Source organism: Vicugna pacos, chromosome 20 (assembly GCF_048564905.1).
Source record: "Vicugna pacos chromosome 20, VicPac4, whole genome shotgun sequence".
Taxonomy (NCBI): domain Eukaryota; kingdom Metazoa; phylum Chordata; class Mammalia; order Artiodactyla; family Camelidae; genus Vicugna; species Vicugna pacos.
In genome coordinates this window covers 35,029,759-35,053,804 of record NC_133006.1, presented here as the reverse complement: position 1 = coordinate 35,053,804, position 24,046 = coordinate 35,029,759, and the positions used below count along the sequence as shown (strand labels likewise).

General features: G+C 46.5%; 1 protein-coding gene and 1 long non-coding RNA gene across 2 annotated transcripts; both read left to right on the top strand.

Moving 5' to 3' along the window:
* The first annotated feature begins 199 nt into the window (after positions 1–199).
* Positions 200–6,255, top strand: LOC140687630 (uncharacterized). Its single transcript, XR_012062028.1, has 3 exons — positions 200–653; positions 810–1,015; positions 5,894–6,255. It is a non-coding gene; the product is annotated as an uncharacterized lncRNA (long non-coding RNA).
* A 97-nt stretch (positions 6,256–6,352) lies between these two features.
* CD83 (CD83 molecule) lies at positions 6,353–23,575 on the top strand. Its single transcript, XM_072945641.1, has 5 exons — positions 6,353–6,533; positions 6,626–6,741; positions 18,401–18,611; positions 20,597–20,703; positions 22,015–23,575. Exons 1-5 carry the CDS (start codon positions 6,497–6,499, stop codon positions 22,141–22,143), a joined length of 600 nt encoding a protein of 199 aa, XP_072801742.1. The 5' UTR covers positions 6,353–6,496; the 3' UTR covers positions 22,144–23,575.
* Positions 23,576–24,046: the final 471 nt, after the last annotated feature.

The following is a 24,046-nucleotide window of genomic DNA, read 5'->3' as shown; positions in this document are numbered from 1 at the left end:
CTCCTTGTCAATCATGAACCGCTTTTGCATATTTGTGATGTGCTCAGCGTTTCATCAGAAGTGTGTTCACTGGCCCATCCTGCAGGACTTGCCCTCAAAGGCATGTTTTACTCCCTCTTCCCTTTTCTCCTGGTCCAGCCTCCCCCTTCTCTGAATCCTGTCCTCACTAGCCCCTCCGCTCCTGGTAGAACCACCCTCAGCCTCCGCATGGCACACCCCTCACCCCCAACCGTGGCCCTGGGGACAGAAATTGTGTCGTGTTGAGAGACAAAGCGAGGTCCCCTTGGAGAAAGAGTGTCCTCCCACAGACCCTTCTTGAGAACAGTCTTTTCCTACGCGCAACTTACATGCTGCTTAGTGATGTTTAAGAGTGCACTAAAACTTCCTCCCTTCCGTGCCCGTCCCCCAGAAAGCCCTGCCCAGGGGGTAGGTGAAGAGAACTGGGGTAAATCCTCGTGCTTTCTCCTCCCCGGCCTCCAAACCCCTCCCAGGTTCTCCAGGGTCTGAGTCCCAGCGTGAGGGCACGGCGCTGGCAAGTTCTCTCAGAGACGTGGGACCGCAAAGCCTCAGTCCCGGTGAAGCTGCCTGAGAAGGGAGGGCCTGAGGGTCAGCAGACGTGGGAGCGCCTCGGTTGTCTCTGTTTTCGGCCCACGGTGAGCGCCTGCCCGCCGCGGCAGTGAGCACGGGTAACCACAGCGCCTTCTGATGATTTCGGGTTTTTCTCTTTGTAAACACGTGAAGGTGACAGCTAGTGGTTTCAGAAAGATAACACGCACTTCCTCGTGTTCGTTTTTCTTTTCTCCTTCCAGCCCATCTATGAGCTCGTCTCACTTGTTGAAGGAAGACCCCAAGGTGGGACTTGGAGTGTTGCTGTCCCATCCACTGCCACGTCCAAGACTCACTGTTACAGTAACGTGGCCTGTGCTGCTTGAGAGCAGTTCCTAAGGCGTGGCCTTCTCAGAAGTGTGTTCATACCTCAGTATGAGGGGCTATCTAGAAGATGGGGAAGAATCTGGTAAGGTGAAAACCCACGTGGGTAATTCAGTGGGTTAAGAGGGAGTTTCTGTGAAGTCACACTTTAAGACTCTTAAATAATAGGTTGGGCAGTTCTATTTTCAGGAATACAGTTTTCTGTGTAATACAGCACACACCCCCCCCAACCTTTGGCAACTTTCTAGAAATAATGAATAAGCCTAGCTCGTGCCTAGCCCTGCCTGTAAGAGATTACAGGCAATCTGGAAGAACTGCCATAAGCCTCGTGAGCTGACCTGGGGCTTCTGGGCTGGGAAGGGGGAGGAGGACGGAGGGGGTGCAGGTGGGAAAGAGCGGTTGTTTGGGCTTCAGGACTGACTGGGGAGTAAGGAGCTTAGACTTTAATACCCAGCAGGCCCACAAGAGGAAGCCTGAGCCCGAGGAGAGTAGAAAGTTGGAACTGAGAGCACCCTCCCACCCCCCAGTGTAAGGATGAACTGAAAACAGTTGCCTTCTCACCCGGAGAAATGACAAGGAAGCTTGCTTTTTATTGTTGTTTGTTGCTGTTGTTTTTTAAACAAAAGCCTCCCCTTAAAATTTATCATCGCCCTCACAAGGATGTGCTATTTAAATTTAAATTATTAGTGTGGTCCAGGACATACCCCTCCAAGAGATAAACATAAAATGCTGTCATAGGCTACTACTGCTTTTGGGGGCACCTGGTTGAAACAAACATAAGGAAGGAAACAAGCAGAGAGAATGGAGGTGAGGGAATATTCCAAGAGAATGAGTGAGAATTTTCCAGAACCTGATGAAAGCTATGAACTTCAGCAGGTTAAATAACACAAAATTCTCTACTAAACACAGCACAACACAGCATACCCCAAACAAGACCAAGCAGAAACACAAAAGCTTAGAAGCACTTGCAGATAATTAGATGGGTTGCCTACAGAAGAATGAGTATCAGATTGTCCAGAACTTGGCAACAGCAACGGTGGAATAGCATGGAATCATATATTCAAAGTGTTAAGAGAAAACAGCCATCTACTTGTAACTAAATTATCATTTAGGAATATAGGCAAAACAAACGTTTTCAGACAATGAAAACAAAGATTTACCATTAACAGATCTTTGCTGAAAGAATTACACAAGATTATACTTCAGAAGACACTGACCCTAAGAAGAAGCAGTGGGATGCATGATACTTGTTAAATGTGAACAAATATTTATCATATAAAAAGGACTAATTGAGGAGTAGAAAGGTGGAATGAAGGTCTAGGTTACAGTACTGTGTAAGCAGGGCAGGGGATGAGCGGAAGTCAGGCAGTCAGGCATTTTGGGGAGAAGGGTGTTGATTACTAATTAACTTTAGACTTTATTAGATAGACTGTGCTTATTAAAAGTTGGGTAACGTTTACAAGAGCCAAGACATGAAAGCAAACTAAACGTCCATCGAGAGATGATTGGATAAAGTGGCTTTGATTTCCGTATTCAGCAGAATATGACTTAGCCATAAAACAAGAATGAAATAATGCCATTTGCAGCAACATGGATGGTCCGGGAGATGATCACACTAAGTGAAGTAAGGAAGACAAAGGCAAATTCTATCCGATACCACTTCTATGTGGAATCTAACAAATAGTACAAATGAACTTATTTACAGCACAGAAACAGGATCGCAGACATAGAAAACAAATTTATAGTTACTAAAGGGGAAAGGGGGAAGGGACAATTTAGGAGTTTGGGATTAGCAGATACACTCTACTACACATGAAATAGATAAACAACAATGACGTACTGTATAGCACAGGGGGAAAAATTTAAATTTAAAGCTGTATAAAGGTTAATTACTTAAGATGAGAAATTGTATAGCTTTCAAACTAGCAGAGAACACTACTGAATATAAAAAGAGTCATCAATATAAAATAGATGTAAGAGAGAATAAAGAAGCAGAGGAAAATCAAGTTAAGATTGAAGCATGGAACAAGATGCCTGAAATAAACTCAAAATAGCAGAACTCAGAAAAAAAAAGTAAAATCAAACTCACTTCAAAAGACAGTCAGTAGTCAGTTGGATTAGAAAAATCTAATGATATACTTAAAAAAATAGAACATACAAAGAAATATTGAATGTAAAAATATAGAAAATACTGGCAAAATATTAGCCCAAAGAAAGTGATGTGGTTATAATAAGAGTAAACAAGATTGTCTTTGAAGTTAAAAAGGAATGTTACAGGGAAAATGATTACTAAAGAAAGAGGAAGAAGGAACAAATGCACTGGGAAGAGATCATAACTTGCAGGCACCTAAACATAGCATCAAGTTACATGAGGCAATAGATTGATACAATTTCAAAGATAAATGAGCAATTTCTTAGTTACAGGGGAATTTTTGGACACATCTCTTTTGATAACTGACAGTTTATGTGACAAAGAGTAAGGGTATAGAGTTGAATAACACACTGAGCAAGGCTGATCAGCAACCCATGTGGCAAATGAACATTCTTCCCCCAAACCCATGACACATTTACCAAAAGACCGCATATTAGGTCACAAAGCATTTCCTGGTAAGCAGCAAAGAATCATATAGACCACATTTTGAGCATACCCAACTGCTAGACATTAGCAGCAACAATTCAAAGCAAACCACATACTTGGAATTTTGGGGGGGATCCCTCTAAATAATTTATGACTATAAAAGTGTTTTAACGGAGAGTCTAAGAACAAATTGTTAACATTAATAAAGTTCAGCAAGATGGCTGGCTATACAAAAGTACATTTTTATTCACTGTCCTTGAGTAATGAGAAGAACTTCGTTTAGAAAATATACATCTGAAAATAGCAACCCAAAATATAAAGGTCCCTAGTAATAAATCTAACATAAGGTGTAGAAAACGTTTATGTATGAAATTTAAAAAAATTCCTGAAGACCTAAATACATAGAAAGATACTCAGTATTGATGGATTTGTAGAATCAATTTCTAAAGGTGTTAATTTTCTGAAATTTATGAATTGAATGTGTTCCTATTAAAATTCAAATGAAGTTTTTTGAGGCTCACAGGTTGATTCTAATATGTATAAGAGCAAAGAAACAAGAATGCCAGGACAGTTTTGAAGAGGCAGATCAACATATCAGGGGCTCACTCACTCCTTCATCACAGCAAGACTTAAAACTAGTTCAATTAAGCAATAAGGAAGTGATATCAGCACAGGGAGAGACAGAATAGAGCCCAGAAACAGGTCCATACACATATGGAAGTTTGTATCTAACAGAGATGTGATTTCAAATCAGTGGGGAAATAAGGACTTTAAGCAAGAGCGCTGGAACAACTGGTTATCCATATGGAAAAAATAAACCAGATCCCTACATCAAACCATATTCAAATGGATTAAAGACCTACATCTGAGTAAGCATGACTTTAAAAGTTTGGATGAAAATGAAAGAAAATGTTTTTATGATCTCAGGGTAGTAAAAGATTTCTTAACCGCAAGACCAGAAGCACAAACCATGAACAACAACAACAAAAAAAACTGCAATAAATCTGACTACATTAAAATATTAAAAAAAAGATCCTTTTACACATTTAAAGTACCATAAAGTGAAAAATATGAAACTTAGACTTGGAGAAGCTCTTTGGCACATACTTAACCGAGAAAGGATTTGGCCCAGAATTTATAAACATCTCCAATGGAAAAGGCCCAATGACAATGAAGACACCAAGTGACTTAGAAACATAAGAAAGGATGTTCCTCCCTCCTAGTAATCAAACATCACATAAATTAAATAAAAAGGAACTAATATTACATACTCATTAGATTGGCACACATTCTGGAGAACAGAATGGCAATATTTAAGAAAGGGGTGGGATTGCTGGGCTAGGAGGTTTGAACATCCCCAGCTCCACACCATTGGTTATAACCATGAAAAATTGGAAGGAAGCTTAAATGTCCAGGTATGGGATCTAGCAAGGGACAGATGCTTAAGAATCTATTGAGCACCCAAGCCCCACACCTCGTGGCCTTTCTCTTGCCTTTCAATGTATCTCTCTGAATAAATCTATCTTCACTCAAAAAAAAAAAAAGAATCTATTGCATACAAATGTGTTTGATTCTTTTATTTTCTGTACTTATTTTGTATGTTTAAAATTTTTCCTAATTAAAAAATTAGCTTGGTGGGGGCTTGGGGGGAAAGGTACTTACACATAACTAGTGTGACCGTCAATTGGTACAGCCACTTCCAAGGGCAAATTCAAGTGTCACTGTGATGCCATTCTTTTGAAGCCCCTGAATGGACAAAGATGGACAGGTCTGATAACAGTTTGCCCTGGCAAAAGAGAGGCACTTAATACACTGCAGGTGGGAGTGTAGATTGAGGCTGCCTCAATGGAGGTAATTTTGGCAATATTTAACAAAACGGTTAATTCCCTTTGACCTGGTACAATTTCCTCTAGGTATTCATTCTAAGAAAAGATGCCATATTAGGGCAAAGTTTTATCTACATGGAAGTTCATCGTAACAATCACAGCACTGTTTGTAATAGTAACAATAATAAAAGAAACAACTTGGTATTAACACTATCTAGATTAGTAACCATAGACTAATCCTTCCTGAAGCTATCTGATTGGTTTTAATTTATGGTACAACTGTGCTGTGGAATATTATGCAGTCATCAAAACGATGCTGTTGGATTTTTTTTTTAATGATGTGGAAGCTCTTGCAAAATATTAAGCTAAAATAAAGTAGGTTCCGAAATATTACATAGGGTATTCCATTAAAAATACTTATCTATGCACTGAAGCAAAGACACCAAAATGTTGCCAGAGGTTACTTCTGGATGGATAGAGGTCATTTCTATTCTCTTCTGGATTAAAAAAAAAATCCTTCTCATAAATTTTCTGTGTGTATAATCTTCATTTTTAATAGGAGACGTTCTCCTTTGCCGAAATAAACAGGTTGGATGACAAGGACGGACAACGCCAGAAGGCAGGGGGCCAGGTATGATGAACTGCCGGGTTCTTGGGGAAGCACAGCGGCTCTTATTATCACAGAATCTGGAGAAGGGCGAGGACCTGGGTTCCCAGTGATGTCCCCACAGGCAGGCCAGGCGATGGGGAAAGCTGCTCATCCATCCTCTCGGGATCTGGTTTCGCTTCGGTGCAGAGGACCTAACAGCCTCGGCTGGCCTGGCTCCTGGCTGTTTGGCGGGTCAGCGAGACGGTGTCTGGCGTGCGCGCGCGGTTCGCCGAGCCTCGGGCGCGGTGCGTTCCGCGGGGATTGTTGTCATCGCGGCCCGGCTGCGGCGGCAGCAGCGGCAGCAGCGACGCCGGCTTGGGGCGCGGGCGGCGGGGGCGGGGCCGGGGACGGCGGGGGCGGGGCCGGGGGCGCCCGGGTGGCGCGGGTTGGGGGAGGCGCGCCGCCGCTTCCGCCGCCCGCGGGGATCCCCCGGGACCAGCGCCCGGGGAAGTCCCGGTGCGCACGGGTACAAGAGGAGGCGCGGCGCGGCTGCCCCAGGCGGCAGCCCCAGCCATGGCGCGCGGCCTCCAGCTCCTGCTCCTGAGCTGCGGTAGGGCCCGAGGACGCCCGGCGCCCCCCGCCCGCCCCGCCGCGACACCCCCTTTTCTCGCTAGCTCACGCCGCTCTCTCTCCCTCTTGCAGCCTGCAGCCTGGCGCCCGCGGCGCGGGAGGTGAAGGTGGCCTGTTCGGAGGATGTGGACTTGCCCTGCACTGCCCACTGGGACCCGCAGGTCCCCTACGCGGTCTCCTGGGCCAAGGTAAGCGCGGCGAGGCCGGCGGGTGAGGTTTTGGTGGTTTCATTGGAGGCAGGGGAACCGCCTTCCTTGGGCTGGCGACCCTCTGTGGTTGGGAGGCGGAGGCGTCTCCCGTAGCTGAACTCGGTCCCCGGGTCTCCCCACACGCCTCTTCCATCCCCGCCACGAGCCCATCCGCATCCAGGTGCCGGCTGACTTAGATTTCATTCCCGCGGGGACCTCATTCCTCTCCTTGCCTCTAAAGGTGGCCTGAGATGAATGAGCCAAATAAGACGTTTTGGAAGAGCAGAGAACCTCTTATTGGGATAAATTCCGGAGGCCACCTGTGGTTGTGGCCAGCGGGCCAGGGAGAAAGCAGCTAGGGTGGATTTGACATTGGACGCGAGGAGTGTCCCCGGCTTTCTGATTTCTGGTATTTTGTGACGGGGATGCTCATACATTTGGGGAAGGGAGAGTGGGCAGTTTGAGAAGAAGGAGTGAGACAAGTGTTTCTTAGGTGGTAGTTATCTATCAACCAACCTTTTTCTGGTGCACCCTTGGCGTCCTCCCCTGTCCTCCCCTGCCCCTGGCTGCTCCTCCCTCGGGCCGTCCTGAGAGGTCCAGCAAGGAGGGCGCCTGGGATGGTGCATGAGAGGGGTCCCTGCATGTAAGAGCAGTGTCACTGTCCCTGCTTTCAGAGGACTGAGTAAGATTGAGGCTTTTTTTTAAGGTTTCCTGTCACCTGGAACCTGTTCAGATTCTAAGATTGCGATTTTGGTGGCATTGACAAAGCCGAGCAGCCACTGGTTTTTTTGTTCACTCCCTTTCATGAGGTTAGTGCCACAGTGGCACCTCCGGGTGGAGCCCAGTAAATGTGGTATCTCAGCCTTACTCTGTGGCTCCCACTGATTTGTCATCTCACCTGGCAGGAAATCTCTGTGTGTTTGTAGCTCTCCCCCGAATGCTGGGTTTTCTTCTGGCCACCATAAAAAATGCTGTAAGAACCCGCACAACTATCTGGCCGTTCAACAAGGCAGCACAGGAGCATTCTCTCTTTGTATGTGTCTGTATGTGTGTGTCTTCTTTTGCAACCAGATTGTCAGTACCGCTCCCAACCCACTCCAAGGACAGTGCGGCACCACTGCCTTTGTGTACCATGCATGGCACCCCAGTGTTCACCCTGTTAATTTTGAAGGCACTCAGTGAATTCAGGCTGGTGTTTTGTGATTATGCACAGTGGCAGTGGTCCTGGAGCCTGGGGGCACTGTGCTGTGTATGAAAGTAGATTTGTTATTATTGCTACTTCATTTCCACCTTATTCACTGTGGGATCAGAGAACACAGAAGTTCCAAAATTGTCCCCTTGTGAAAACAATAGTATTTAAACAAAAATATTGTAAGACCAATATTATTTGAGTACTCACCATCTCCCAAGCTAGGAGCTTAATATCTACATGCATTAGCTGTTTCAAACCTTCCAGTGGACTTAGAGGTCAGTACTATGACTGTTTCTACATTACAGGCGAGGAAACTGAGCCTTAGGGAGTGAAATAATCTGTTCACTGTTACGCAGCTGGCTAAACGGGTGAGTTAGGAGTTGAACCAAGTAGTCTCACTCTACAGCTTCAGTTCTTAGAGGTCTATCTTGTTATTTCTGTTTTCTGCCTTAATTACTTGAAGTAAAGAAAATGAAAGTGTCTTTGGGCTAGCCAGGCACGGACTTCATTATCTAAAAGAGAGGGAAAAACATGAAACCATGATCCCTTCCAGAGAGTAATTAAAAAAAAAAGGAAAATAATATTAATATCCCCAGGGGAGTAATTAAAAAGTACTTATGAAAGGAATAGATGAAATTTCAGACTGTAAAGTTCAAACAGTTGTCAAGTTAAATCTTCTTGCACAAGGTCGTTTGGAATGATGCAGTAAACCAGGGCAATTAACCTTTGGCGTTTCCTTGGCTGTCAGCTGATGATGTAACTGTATAGTGTATGTGCTTGTTTGTTGGACACAGTTCTTGCAATCTTTACCAAGAAGGTCTCTCCAAACTCTGTTAAGAAAAAAGACAGTGGGCTGTTGGGATTCTCTCTCTCTCTCTCTCTTTTTTTTTTCTGTTGGTCCCTGGAATAGGGTCATTGAAAAATCATACCCTAGTTATTTTTTTAAGAAGGAAACGGCGATTGAGCAGTGCTGGACAGGAGAGCTGTGCAGTGCCAGTAAACTAATCAGATACCTTGAAAGTGATATGCTTTGTTTTTCAAGTCCTTCTTAGCAGATCTCAGCACATTCTGCAGATAATTGTCATTTTCCAGCCCAGTAACTATACTTTTGCATCAATCATCCTTGTAGAACAAAAATGGATAGAGTGTTCTGAAAGTAAGGCCAGTGTGAAACACTGAAATACCTCGTGTTACAGAAGATCAGGCATCTTGTCATCTTCCCTCACACCTTTCTTGTAAAATGTTGCGGTGAAGCGGAGAGGTGGCTGTTAAGTGGGGAGTTTAAGCCTGGTGACCACAGCCAGCCTGGCTGCAGCGTCACTAGGCTGGTTTGTAAAACCACTTTGCACGGTTGTGGGCTGCGTGCTGGACAAGTGAAGCAGAGAGTCCCTTGCAGTGTGCGATTTTCACTGTCTGCCAGATCGAATCGCATCCTTGCAGGCCTTCTGCATGTCACAATTACGGTCATAATGACTCACAATTTAAAAATCCATGTACCACTTCGTTCTCCAGCACTATGGAGCATCTCGCCACTGTCCAGTTGGCACTGATTACTCGTGATTAACAAAAGAACCCATGTAAACCATGTGTTTCTTATCATGTGCCTTTTGCCAAAAGACTCAAAGCAGACGGTGTCCAATTAGTGTTTGTAACACTAGGGTGAATCGGGAAGAAGCAGTGTCCATTGCATTCTCTCTGTTTTAAAGGTACAGTGAGAGGGGACCGGAGGGGGCTTACTCTAGACATGCACAGGAGGTCAAAGGCAGAACCAAGAGTGGGCAGAGATGGCCCAATTCCTGTTAGCCCTTCTTCTTTCCTGTGGACTAATGCCCTCCCAACCGGGGTCCAGGAATGGGGCCTCTGCTCATCCCTTCCTATTCGGGACCTTTTAAGGCAGAATGAATGATTGGGAAGAAATAGAAAAGTTAATGCACTATATCCATCAAATTTAGCTATTAAGACTGTGAATAGACTGTGGGTGTTGGGGGAGTATTTTGAGATATTTTGAAGCAAATAGACTTTGGTCCAGCCCTCTCCTTCCATTGGCTGTGACCTTGGGTTAGATTCTAGCCTAAGACGGTCCTAACACAGTCCTGTGTCTGCCAGGAGTGAGACCATCCATTGAAGGGCTGCACCTGAGCTTCACGCAGAGCATCACTGGGTTCACACTCTGTTTAACCCGGCTGCAGTAGGTTTGGAGGGAGAGGATGACACTGGGTGGATGGAGTGTTTGGATGTGGTTGAAGTTCACCACTGATAATAGTGAGTGGTTATTTACGAGGGAGACGTAGTACCATCTTGTACTGTGCTAAGAGCCCTTGCCACCTAGGTTGATGCATAACGAAAGAGGATATATACTGTCATCTCTGGGTGACACTGCGGGGGTGAGGACAGAGATGCGTCACAAGACAAGTCCCCTTTTAGATGATTTCCAAAGGAAGGGAGAAAGGGGAAGTAAGACTGTGATTTCAGAGAACAGAGCAGACTTGAACTTTATAATATTTAGAAGAACCACAGCTGTGGCAGGTCCTGGGCTGTCCCCGGGGATTAAGGGGACTGTTGGAGAGCAGGTTAGTGGCTTGCAGCTACTTTTGAAGCTACTTCAAAAGTCCCAGGGTAGTTGCCGCACAGATATTGCTTGTTGTTAATTCCTTGTGAGCTGACTTCCTTGTATGTTGCTCATCTCCTATTCAGCAGTCATAGTTTCTGTCTCTGCCGTCTTGTGTAATAATGAGCCACAGAGCAAAGGGTCACCGAGGAGAGCAGAGAGCCTTGGGAGGGGCTAGGGTTGACGAGTGGCCTGGGCAGGTGTCTTCTGTACAGCCACCAACCCTGATGGACCCATGAAGGAGGTGATGACTGCCCCTCACCTGATTCTAGAGTGCCGTCTGTTGTAAGATAGATTTAAGATGTTTGGGGAGAAAAAAGAAACATCTCTACATTAAATATAGAAGCACTGAAACACTGAAATGTGAAAACAATGTGCGTGTTAGCATCAAGGAAGAATCATACCATCCCCACTGGCACCTATACTACTGGACCTGGTTGAATAATTTTTAGGTCAGACTATGAAAGACATAAAGTTAGTTTTCAGATGTCTTTCATATTTGCCTTTACATCATTTTGTAGATATTTCTGTGTCCCAAATGTGGGCCAAGTCCCGAGCCTGGCAATGACCATCCCAAGAGCAACACAGAACTTTTGCCAGAGGACCACTGTGAGCAAAGATGGACACAGGAATCTACAGGCGCTTTGGGGAAGTGGTGGGTAACCAGTACTCTAGAAGGGAGAATTATACAGCCGAGGACCGAGAGGTGATGCCGGAAAACAGGCTGGGAACAGGTGGTGAAGGACCTTGAAAGCCCAACCGTAAGGGCTTGAACTTGATCCTTGGGGCAGCAAGGAGTCTTTGAAAGTTTTTCAGCAAAGAGGACAACATAATGAAAAATATGTCAGAAGGAAAGCATATTTCTTGTGGTGAAAAACAGAGCCTAATTCCTCCTAGAAGATGAGTCTCCGAGGGAGGCTTTAGGCTCCCACCAGCTAGAACTCACTCCAGGTTAACACAGTAAGACTGGAACACGTGCATGGCTTTTACCTCCCCCTCTCTCTTGGTCACTTGTTTTGTTGTCCACGCGGTCCTGAGCCGAAAGCGGCTGCCTCGGAGGGGGCTAGAGAAGTGGCTGAGATGAGAACGGTGGGTCATTGAGACTTCTGGACAATGACGAGACAGAGCAAAGTTGCTAAAATCTTTCAGCTTGGAAGAGGGTAGGGAGGAAAAAGGCCGCTGAGAGTTAAGTAGAAAAAACTGCAACCACTTGTTTTCCATAAATAAAAGGGGGAACCCAAATCACATGAGGACTAGGTTATCTTAGTTCTGTACTTGGTTATGTCACTGCACAAAGAAGAGGAAGTTAAAAGAAGGTCTCTGTGACATAAGGAAAGTTTTTATGTAGGCCAGGACTAAAAAGTGATTCTTTACCTAAAAAGGGCTTCCTCCATCTAAAATTGTTTCCATAAGTCCTTCCTGGCTACTCTTGGGATAACCCCAGATTTTCTACCAGCAGTCTTTAGCTCAAAACGGAACTGGACTAAAGCGCTTCCCTAAGGCTCTTTACACCCAGAAGCGTGTTTCTGATTTTTGTTTTTGCACTGGGGTGTCCTTGGGTAAAGTTTCTGTATGTGTCGTGTAGTTCTGGTGTGGGCTTAGGAGCCCAAGGCGGCGCAGATTACTTGACGCTTCTGTGGCACACTGACTCGTGTGCTGCACTTTCTTGTCCCAATTCTCCAAGAGGAGAGAGTTTCCAGAAGAGCCGGCAGTTTCCAGGATTACTGGTCCAGATGGGGAAAACCTCTGGGAAAAGACAGATGCTAGTGGCCATAGACAGTTCATGTTCGCCGTGGACCAGACTCACTGGGTCAGTTCTGGAGAACAAAGGTTCTGAGTCTCATCAGGCCCTGGTGTCTCCTTCCCTGCAGCCTGGGAGGCACGTGAGCCTGAGGGACAAAGCAGGACTGGCCTAGGGGCCGGGGCCGCGTGGAGACCATCTGCGCTGTGCCACGTTTATTCATGCAGTAGGGCCCTGTTCAGTTAGGAATCTTTATGTCGGAAGGTTTGTGATCCGATATAATCCAATCAAAACTAGCTTAAGAGAAAGGCAGCATCTTGGTCTATATAATTGAAATAAACATTAAAAAAATCAAAATACCGTTCATACTTCAGTTATGGCTGGTGTTGTGGTTTAATCGTGTCCCACAGAAAGATCTGTCTCAGTCCTCACCCCTGCTGCTAGTGAGTGTGACCTTATTTGGAAATAGGGTCTTTCCAGATGTAGTCAAGTTAAAGTGAGGTCACACTTGATTAGAGTGGGCCCTGAGATGAAGACTGGTGTCCTTCTAAGAAGAGAAAACAGAGACACAGATACAGACCCACAGGGGGATGCCACGTGAAGATGGAGGCAGAGATTGGAGCGAAACGCCCACCAGCCCAGGGGTGCCAGCTTCCGGCAAGACCAGAAGCTAGGAGCAAGGCATGGAACAGATTCCGCCCCCAGAGCCTTGGGAGGGAGCATGGCCCGGCCGACCCCCTGATGTCGGACTTTTGGCCTCCAAACTAGGAGAGAATACATTTCTGTTGCTTTAAGCCACGCAGTTTGTGGTGCAGCTAGATCTGGAGGTCCCTGAGTATCCTCAGGGCTTGAGGTCTTTCTGTCTCTCAACTTTCGTTTCCTCCATGTGGCAGTGACACAGGAGCCAACGACTGTAGACTTGCCTGTCCTAGCAGGATCAAGTGCAGAGGGAAGGATTGTATCTCTTCTGCCTCAACAAATGTCTGATTATACTTCAGTGGCTTTGACTGGGTCACGTGCCCATCAGAACCAGTCTCTTGGGTCACGGAGGTCAGGCCTGAGTCAAGTGTGCCTGAGTCAAGTAGTGTCCTCTAAAGGCTGTGAACTCAGAGCTCATGAGGGTGCCCCTTCCAGGTCCAGCAGCCCACAGGAAGCTTATGGAGGAAGGACGATTGATATGAACAAGGGTGGTCTAAGGTTGCCTTCACACCCCGGTTCCAAAGGGCTTTTTGCCAATTATGATGGTGCCTTAGAAAACTCAGAATGTTGTGGCTATTTTGGAGACTTTGTGGGTAGGAGAACAATGTCTCCCTAGAACAGAGATTGGGACTTCTAGAACAGCTTTGCCGGAGAGGAGACCAGACGGATCGGCAGGAAGGAAAGGCTGAATGGGGGGGTGCGGGGGATGGAGTGGAAAGCTAACAGATACAACAGCGATTTCTGTCACCAGCGTTCCTGATGATAAAGCACTATTACCTGTTTGCTCATTTGATTCTTAACATAAGCCCATGAGCTACGTAAGGTGGTTGCAGATGAGGAAATCAGAGTCAGAGGTGAAGTGATTTCCAACAGTGACCCAGCTCACCGACAGAGAAGGACTTCCACCCATGTGGTTGTGGAGCACACAAGCCTGAGAGCTGGACAGTCCGTTGACCAAGAGCAGCCCGTGGTAGGGCTGGGGTTTGTTTCCAGATCTGTCCTGCTCCAAAGCCTACGCTCTTAATTACATTGCCTCTGCCACACTCATAACTCTGTTAACAGCCATAAATCCAACTCTATCTGTTAGACCCAGTAAATTTCAAAGTGGAAAATGATTTTTCCAATAAAACTACACTTAGGAAAAAAACGATGTTAATGCTCATACATTCTACCCTCATTATGACATCAACCTCTGAGCCAAACTATTTTGCACGTTATAAAGAGCTGTTTTTATGATGAATGGGGATGATATTGGCACTTTAATTGAGTTAGAAACCAAGGTACATGAACGTTAGTGCATGAGAAATGCAATAAAAAAAAGCGGTTTGATGTGATTGGAATATATCAGATTAATTTAATGCCACCTTTAAATACTTAAAGTCCATTCTTTTAAATATGCTTAATTAAATTATTGGATTAAATATTTATATGCATATATAAGTGCATACATTTCCCCTCCTCCAAAAATCTCTTTCTTTTCTTTTACTGTCCTATCACATTCTTAATAGATCTCGTTAATAAATTTGGGTTTTAAGGTAGTGAAATCAAACTTCTTTGTTGTAGTGATGGAGCTGTCATCCGTTTACAACCAAATATGCTAATCTAGGAAGTTAGCGTGTATATATTTGGATAAAATTATGCAAACTTTTAAAAGAATCTCTTTTCACAATAGGGTTTTTGACTGAACTGTTGGTTTAATTTCAGCCATATTTTGTTATTTATTTGATTTCTTTCTCTCTAGTTCAAATTTTTCCTCCATTAAAAAAAAATTTTTATTTAATTCACATGCCCTTAAAATTGGTCTTTGTGTTTGCTTGATTTAGTATTCAGGAAATTAAAGAGAATTTATTTTAATTTAGGGCTTGTGGTTTCCTTAAAGTCAGGTCTCCATCTTAGAGAAGAAATGTGGTATTTAAATTATTTAGTCAAATTGGAGGCCTTGAGACAAGTCGAAAGTCTGAAGGCTTTCTGAAAATGAGATGTCTTATATTTTGCCCTTTTGTAATTCAATCAGAAAGACAATGTGTCAGCATAAGAGTTAATGCACAGGATGTGGATTTTAAAAACGTAATTGGGATGAGTGTTTTGAGGAATTAATTTGCCCAAATGGTGCGGTGGTCTAGCCCACAACAGTATTAGCGTTGCAAAGCGTGCGTTAAATAGTTCCCATCAGTTACACTTGGCTCTGAATGAATCCAAGGGTTCTTTTTGTGATAAATTACTATTTCCTAAAATGCTTCTGCAGAGAGGCAATGAAACACTTTTAGATTTGGAGTGTTTAAAGAGTCATTCTTGCCAGTGGTTGATTTTCAGCCAGCTCAAATGTTTATGAGAACTCATAAAATAAAGCGAAGTTGAGGATGGCCGGTTTGCTGTTATTCTGTTCCTCCCCCTAAAATTCTCCGGCTCTAGAACGGTGCTGCTTGGGCCCCGGCCTTGGCCTCACCGCTGAAGATGATGATTTGAACTGTGGCATAAAAAGCCTCTTGGTCCTGCAGGTGCCCCACTCCCAATTTAAGCACGTGCATTAGCATAAAAACTACAGCGATTTTTGTGGCCGTCCATATGGCGTCCCACGAGAAGGTGTTTCTTAACATGGCAAAAGGAAGTGGGAACAGGCATTGTCCACACCTACAGCTTGAAGCTGGGGGGGGGGGTTCTGATCTGTTTCCCTGCGCACTGTGTGATTGACAGAAGGTTCCTCTTGTCACAGTGAGTTATCAGGCACAGACAGCTGGTCATTACTCTGGAAAGAGTTCGCAGGTGAAGCCAGCGCTTGTCTCCATTCTCAGGGTCTTTCAGGAAGACCCAAGAAGGGGCCATGGGAAGACGACCTCATGAGAGTTGAGATACTTTGCCATAATCCCACTGCTGCCTGGGGTGGTTCAGCAAGTCAGAACTCTGCAGGCTGCTTTGGGGTCCTTTGTCTTGACTTTCCCCTACGCCTTCTTGCTTTCATTCTCCTGATCTCACCCTGCCTTTGCTTTGCCACTTGAAAATAACCAGAGGCTTGCTGGAGGCTTTGCCAGAGGCCCATGGGACTCTGACCATCCCGTAAGCTACTTTTTGTTGTTGCTGCTGGTTTTTAAAATGAATTCTCTCTTGCAAATAGGCAGAAGGCCACTGCCAGCCAGTTCTGACTACCGCCACGTACTGGCTTCAGTGGTCCCCCGCAGCCAGCGTGTTGATGGGGCCATCTTTACGTAAATAAGCAAACAGTTTATATCCCCGCCAGCTCCGGGTGGGGGCCTTGATGTTGATCTTGACTTTCAGACAGGCCTTTTTGATTTGAGGGAGGGGTCACTGGATGGGAAGGAAGACCCTCAAGGAGAAAGCAGAGGTAGATAATCTCAAGATGACTGTGACAGCCACGTTTTCATCTTTTCAAACGCAGGGGTTTCTAGCAAAACCGAGTTCCAGTGAAACCTAATAAAATCTGAGTTGAACACACTTGGAGGTGAATTGAGAAAAGAAAAAGCAGGAGGAGATAGCATCGTGGGGACTGCAGAGATTAAGCGGAGTGAACTAGTTCAAACTGGCCTTGGTGAGGCTGGGAAGGAATCTTGGAAGAGATTGGCCCTGGGTAGTATTGGGCACCTGACCCATTGAAAGCTCTGGTAGGAGGGAGCACTTCTGCTGGGCAGCGGAGAAGCGGAGAGATGCGCGTACGTGATAAGGCTGAAATTAGTGGTTTAATTAGGCTTGAAAAGGAAAAAACTGGGCTAAATCAGTTGGATGCCCGAGATTCCTTGACCACACCTCCTTTTTTGTTTGTTTTTTTGCTTCAGTTTTGAACAGCTAAATGCCCCCGTCTGTAGATTATTTAGGATTATTATTTAGGAAGGAACCTTTCAACACAAGAAGGACCATCAAGAAATGGGATTTATGTTTATAGACTCGGCCTGAGTAAAGCTATTAATCTCACCCGGGTGCTAGGAGTGAATGAAGCAGGCCTTCCTGCAGGAGCGATAAATCTGCCACCAGATGTCTCTGCAGCCCAGGCCACGGGAATGCTAACCGGAGCCGAGGCCGTGGAAGCCGGAATCCGAGCTTCCCGCGGACCTGGTGGTGCGACCCGCACTTCTCAGATGAAGCGGAAGCCGGCGAGGGGCTGTGTCTGGGCGTGTCTGTACGTTTTCTTTCCTGCGCTGCCTCCCTGCCCGCCTTTCACTAGGTGCTCCCCTCATTCCTTGGTTAAGGATTTCCCTGTGCTGACTCCCTTTTGAAAAGTAGGGGAGGAGTCGTAGGGTGCTCCCAGAACAGACTAAACACTGGTAGGTGCTGGGGGCAAAGGTGGCGGCAGCAAAGCCTGCTGACTGCAGTGTCTTCTCCTCTGGTGGCTCTTTGGTGCTGGCACAATGCTGGGGACAGGGAAGGAATGCCACCAAATCCCAGACTCCCACCCGGCAAAGGGCTCGGGGCTGCCCTCGAGCCCTGAAAACGGGGATGGGCTTCACTGTTTGTGTAAATCGATTTTCGAAGCTTTCAAACATTTCAGTGGCGGCTCCGTGGGCAAGTTGAAAATATATCTGGGGAAAAAGAGAATTGATGGTGATCGTGGTGTGTGCCTAGTCTTGGAAGTAGGAGATGGTGGGAAGACCCCACCAATTTAATCGCAAAGATAGTTCAGGGAAAGAAAACCAGCCAGGTTAGTTTGGCTAAATCTGGCATCTACCCCAGTCAGGCTGGTCCATCCTGGGTACAGTGACTTAAGCTGTATCTGTCTCTCCATGTGGATCTCGATGTGACCAGCAAATGACCTGACATGGGAAGTCTCTGCTCCACATGAAGGGGTGCCATGGCCAGCTGTCTCCCTGCCTCGGCAGAGAGAGTGAGTGTGGTCCATCCTGCGAGGTCGTGGGTGAGCACAGGGGCACAGTCTTGGGAGAGCAAGGGGGCTGCTTGCAGGCGGCAGTGCTGCTCTGCATCTCTGTGTTTTTTGTTGGGTTGTCTGGCAATGACCTGACCCGATCTAGGAACATTTCCCCATAAAAGGCTGGGCCACAAAAATAAGAATCAGTTAGTGGGTGAGTTGGTATCTGACAAAAAAACAAAGAGAGCATTTAGTAGAGAACAGCCAACAACAGAGCGTGATTCAGAGGGATTCACCCCCTTCATCACATAGTCATCAGTGACGCACCGCCGCTGCCAGCAGGAACACTCTCCCCTTCGAGTCGAGCAGAAATTGGGATACAAAGAGTCTTCAAAAGCAGATCTTCTTCCCAAAAAAGACAGCGCCTTAAAGAGTCCTCCTAGGTTGTCTCCTCCTCCCCCAAAGGTCACACACAGACACAATATCTGGTTTTAAACAGTTAGCCAAGGCTGGGTTGTATGAAAACAGCAGGTAAGACCTTGATGTGGGGCCCAGTGCTCGCAGGTTCCGTCTAGAGCGTCATGCGATGCGATTCCTTTTTCACAGCTTACAGTCAGCGGTGCAGAGAGGCTGGAGGTGCCCCAGGAAGACCTGCAGTCCTATCACCGGAACAGCACTTCAGAGGCTCCCGGTGAAAGGCCATACTCCCTGAAGATCCGAAACACTACCAGCTGCAGCTCGGGGACCTACAGGTGCACCCTGGAGGATCCGGAAGGACAGAGAAACCTCAGTGGCACTGTGATCTTGAAAGTGACAGGTGGGGTGATCACTGCATCTGTTTTTGTCTTACAGAGTGTGTGTGCGCCTCCTGTAGGCCCTAAAACTGATCTCAATCGGAGTTTAATTCGGCAGCTTTAGATCACATCTGTGGCTAAAAGCTAAATTCTGCTGCAAAGGATGTCATAAGTTTCTCTGCTCTCTTTTTTCTTTTTCTTTGTTTAAATAAGGACGGATCTATGGGGCGGTTGCCAAATGTACTCTAACAACTAAATCTGGATGTTGTTTATTTGTATAAGAGACCTTTGGAGCCAGTAGGATGTATCCAAGTCTAATTTTGGGGAGACAGAGAAACTGTATAGTCCTGAATATATCGGATAACTGTGTCTTATTCCACTCAGCTTTCTCACTATGCTGAAGGGAGCGGCTCCATGTTTCCACCTTTTTAGCATGAGAACCACACTTCCTTTCCACTTTACAGTGATCGAGTTCCCCAAACCTCAACTCAGGCCAAAGAAAAAGGGCACAGGGAGAAGATAATGTTCCTGGGACAGGATGCACATTTTTGCTCTATGTAGTCAGACCAAGAATTGAGTGTCAAGACAAGGATTATCTCCTTGGATTTTTTTCCATAACGTTTCTTTATGTAGCTTAAAATCCGCCTTGCCTTGGGCTTCTGCCCAACTCTCGTTAGTGGCTAAGGCTGGAAATGACAGACGTGTTGTTACAGAGTCCCTGACTTTGTACGATAGCTACTTTCTCCTTCCACGAAATAGCTGACAGGAGTCAAGATAATAGTCCTGCACTGACAAGAACACAGTTGCTAGTGAGGGGTCAGTGTTTGGATTGGGTTCACTGTTACACACACACACACACACACACACTACACCCGTTCCAGGCTCTCGCCCTTTATGCTGCTCTGTTTGTCTTGCTCTGTGGCACTTACCACACCTGACGCGATCCACTCCCTGCTTTGTTCTCTGCTGTCTCCTGGCACACAGTAGGCCCTCAATGAATTTTATTCACTCGAATAAGAAATGAGAACCACCTGGCAGGAAGAGCGGGGAGGGTCAGCATGTCCTGCAGGGAACAGAGAGGAAATGAACAGAAAACACCTGCTTGGCTTTCTTTTCCTCTTGGAAGGCAGTGTTGCCTGCAAGTTAACTGGTCCTACTAGGGTCGCTTGGATCTGGTTCAGATAGCAGCTCAGCTGCTCGTTAATGTGTGACCTTGGGCAAATCTCTGATTGACTCTCAGCCTCAGTTTTCCCATCTCTAAAATGGGGATGATAAGGTTTACAGCACAGGCCTGTTGTGGAGGTGGAATGAGATATTGCACTGAAATGCTCAGGACAGAGTGCTCGATAAATGTGAGCACCATTAGGACAGCGGCTGTCAGCCTTTCTCTTCTGAGGTCACAGACATCCATGAGAATCCATCCCTAGACCATTGCACAAAATTTTGAATCCAGTTTCAGGGCCAACAGCTCTCTGGAGGCCCATCTGTGGCCCTGGGGATGGAATCCTCTTTGATCAAATGCACGCCGTCTGCTCCCACCTGGGGCCCTTGTTACCCCAACGCACACGTTGGGTGTCGTGCCTGAGTGGGGAGAGGCTGTCCCTGTGATGTCTCACCCTGGGCTGAGGGCCTCGCTCCTCCCGCACTTGCCCTTTCTAGCGCTGTGGCCGCAGCCTTTAATGACCCCACAGGGAGCTGTTCCAAAGCGCCCCCTTTTCTGCTGGCCTTGTTGGAGGAACCTTCATGATTTTCCAAAGATGTCCCTTTATTCAGTAATAGCAGGGTGCCCTTTGCACGCAGCCGGGCCCAGAGCAAGAGTGAGCCCCGGCTGCTGCCACCATCACTGCTGTCAGCGCCGTGCCCAGCGGCACACGTGTGAGGGTGGGAATGGGAGATGAGGGGGCCTTAAAAGAGCCAGAACCAAGCATTCTTAGCTTTTTAGAAAAAATTATGGTAGAAAAGTCCTGTTAAATGGCTTCCTTCATATTTTACTTATTTCTTTTTAAAGGATGCTCTCAGGGACGCAGAGAAGAGACTTTTAAGAAATACAGAGCTGAGATTGTACTGCTGTTGACTCTGGTCATTTTCTACTTAACACTCATCATTTTCACTTGCGTGAGTATCTTTTTAGAACATCTCTTATGATGAAAAGATCTCCTGGGGCACCAACCCGGGTGCGTTTTGTAGATGGTGTGCGTCACTGAACAACAGGGAGAGTTGTACTCTCAGAGCCCTGGCCACACCCCAGACTGGGGGTCTCCCTGCAGGAAGCTCCCAGCTTGTCCTCCATCTGGTGGCTCCGCACAGAGCTCCGGGAAGACAAAATGAAGGCAAATGGGTGAAGGAAGTTTGTGAAATGCTGACGGATCAACTAAAGCACCAGCAGGCCTTATAGTTATGGTGGTAGAAAATGGAAGCCTGCTCGTCCACCCTGCGGGGCGAGCAGGGTCCTTCCTGTAGGCAGGGGAGCCAGCCCAGCCACCCCGGGACAGACCAGCCTCCTTCACCTGCCCATGAACTCTTTTCTCTTGGAGGTTCCCTCTTACAATTTTGGTACTTCCACCACTTTTTAAGAATTAACCCTGAGAAGCCAGAAGCACACAGAGGGTGGCCTGGGGCGGTGGAGGACTGGCCGGCACTTGGGCGTCTTTGACACGCCCTTGAGTGTCGGTGACAGACTCCAGCCTACACCCCTCCCTGCCTCTTTCTGCAGGCTGCCCACCTGGGTTGCCAGTGGTCGTGGGGTAGCAGGGCCAGCTCTGGGCCTGACCCACTAGGAAGCGGTCAGTCCCATAGGTCTCAGAGTCAAGGAGTGCTGGCTACTCGGGGACCAGAACAAGGGTCACCCAGGAGCGGTTCAAGGGCTGGTTTTTGTCGCTCACGGGGCCCTTCTGTTCACTTCCTTGGCTCTCTAGCCAAACACTCATCTCTCTGGTTCCCCTTTTAGACATCAGTCAGTCCGTCGGAAAGCTCCAGTGAGCACCTGCTGTGTACAAGGCATTATGCTAGGCACTGGAGGGAGTGTAAAGAGGCGTAAGCCCTATGTCCTTCCCTCAAGGACACCGTAAGAAACTTACAGCTTGTTCTTTAGAGTTATTTGCATATAAGAATATAATTAGAATTACCTCATGGTACATTTTAAAAATAAATGACTTGAGTTTTTTGTTGGCAAATGCCCATTTCCATGGGCACTGATTTTCCGTACAGATCTCTTCACAGTCGGGTCTTGAAATGGCCCCCGTCTGTAACTCCTGGTTGACATGTGGAGGTGCCAGAGAAATAGTGCAAAGCCACTGTGAGTGAGTCAGGCAGCCAGTGTCACAAGGGCTCCCAGAGGAGCTAGTGAATGTTAAATCCAGCTGACGACTGATGCATTTTTTTGTTATTCACTTCTCAACTTATCTCGTATTTGATTTGATTTTTCAGAAGTTTGCACGACAGCAGAGTATTTTCCCAGATTTTTCTAAACCCGTCATGGAACAGGCTTTCCTGCCAGTCACCTCCCCAAGTAAGCAGTCGGAGCCCGTGACTCTTCACAAGACGGTACTGGTGTGAGCAGGACTTCTGCAGGCTGTGTTTTCTAAGGACGGAGGCTCCACGGGGTGCCTCCAGACTGCAGAGGCGCGAGCCCCTCACTGAAGATGGCAGCCTTCCCGTGAAGTCCTTCCCTCGACCGAGACATCCCAAAGTGGATCCCACGCCGCCTTTTGTGAGCAGGGCCTCGAAGACTGTGACATGACCGCAAAGCGTGAGGCCACCTGCAGGGGGCTTGCCCCTGCTGCTTCTCCGTGACCTTCTCAGCGTTGTATTCAGCGCTCCGGTCAACCTCTTGGACAATTTTTTCAGTCCTAGAAAAGCTATGGTGAGATCCAGTTGGAAAAAGGGTCTTGGGAAATACGAATGCCCAGAGCTGGCCCTGTGATAGACCATTGAGGACAGCTGTCCTCTTCCACATCTGGAGAACATCTCTGAACATGCTGTCCAAGCCCAGATGTTTTATGTCTGGGAGAAATCGACAGGCCAAGCTGTGAGACAGTGGGAAATATTTAGCAAATAATTTCCCGGTGGGAAGGCCCTGCCATTACCACGGAGTATGATGTGTACATAGAAATAGCAGGTCGGTGAACTGTCCCCAGCAGGGCCTTTTGATCGGGGAAAGACATCCATAAAGAAGCAATAAAGAAGAGTGCCACATTTATTTTTATATCTGTGTATACTTGTCAAAGAAGGATTTGTGTTTCTTCTCCTTTTGAAATCTCTATCTTCAGTTAGATGCCCTTGCTCACTGACCAGCAACCCGCATGTGGAGGAGGAGGAGAAGTCGAAGACGGTGACAATAAGATACAGAGCTACTTAGTGACCTGATGGAAATGCTGGACCAATTGTGCGGTCTGGGTGCTGGCCCCGCCGTTCCGCTCCCTGGCTGTCTGGTCTTAGACAAGATCCTTATGATTTCTCCTCTCTCAGTTGTAAACCAAAAGGTTGTTGTATGAGTTGGTTGGAAAAAATGTATGTGAAAATGCTTTGAAAGAGTATAAAGCACTATCCAAAATTCGAAACGCCTTCGGGTCATTATCCTTATTATTGCAGTGTTGCTCTGGGCATGAGAAAATGCCTTTCATTCTTCATGTTTTCCATCGCTCCAAACAAAGAAGGCTACGGAGGAGACTTTCCCATAGTCTTCTGTACGAATTCCTTCGGGGAAGTGAGGAGGCCAGTTCGGCGGTCTGTTCTTGAAGCACCAGCCAAAAGTACTCCAAGATATGGACACTCAGGAGCCACTGGGCCACGGGGAGAAGGGAATTCACAAATATTCCGTTGATGTTTTGGCAGTTGTTGGGTTTCTCTTATCAGACTTGGCCCTTCCTCTACTTAATTTCCGAAGAGATAATTGCCCACGCTGATACTCGAGAGGAAAAGGGGTGCCGAGTTTAGTGTTTCTGCCTCTTTGCCATAGCTTTCATGTTATTAAATTTATGCATGTGAAGAGGGAGTGGTTTTCTTTTTTATATTTAAAACTACTCATAAGATGTTGGGATGAGTGCTAGTTGGAGAACCAGAACCTAAGATGAAATTCTAGAGATGAAAGACTGGCTAAGTCCTTCCTCTGAGAGGGAGGGCCTTTGTGGCAGGCAGACCTCCATGAAGCAGCATCGCCTTCTTCCCAAAGATGCTCCTGAATCCATCCTCCAATTCCCTTGTCACCAGGTGGTACATGATCAGCCTGACCACGTGCATGACCACAGGTGGGCAGGATGGAAAGAAGGAGAGTATCTATTTCAGAAGGATGTTTCAAGCCAGGGGCTCTGTGCCTGTCATTCATGGGGTTTCACTCAAAATTTTCAAATAGGTCCATTACCCCCAAACAGTAAGAACAGTCTAGTGCAAGTGGTTGTAACAGTTATAAAAGCATCATGGAAATGGCTCTTGGTAAAGACGAATGCCCATAAAATGTCTG

What these genes read in the sequence shown, in the direction of transcription:
- CD83 (XM_072945641.1), top strand. Translation starts at nt 6,497, where the DNA reads ATGGCGCGCGGCCTCCAGCTCCTGCTCCTGAGCTGCG. An exon ending in GCTCCTGCTCCTGAGCTGCG is followed by an intron (nt 6,534 to 6,625) that starts GTAGGGCCCGAG and finishes TCCCTCTTGCAG; the next exon opens with CCTGCAGCCTGGCGCCCGCG. An exon ending in CACTCATCATTTTCACTTGC is followed by an intron (nt 20,704 to 22,014) that starts GTGAGTATCTTT and finishes TTGATTTTTCAG; the next exon opens with AAGTTTGCACGACAGCAGAG.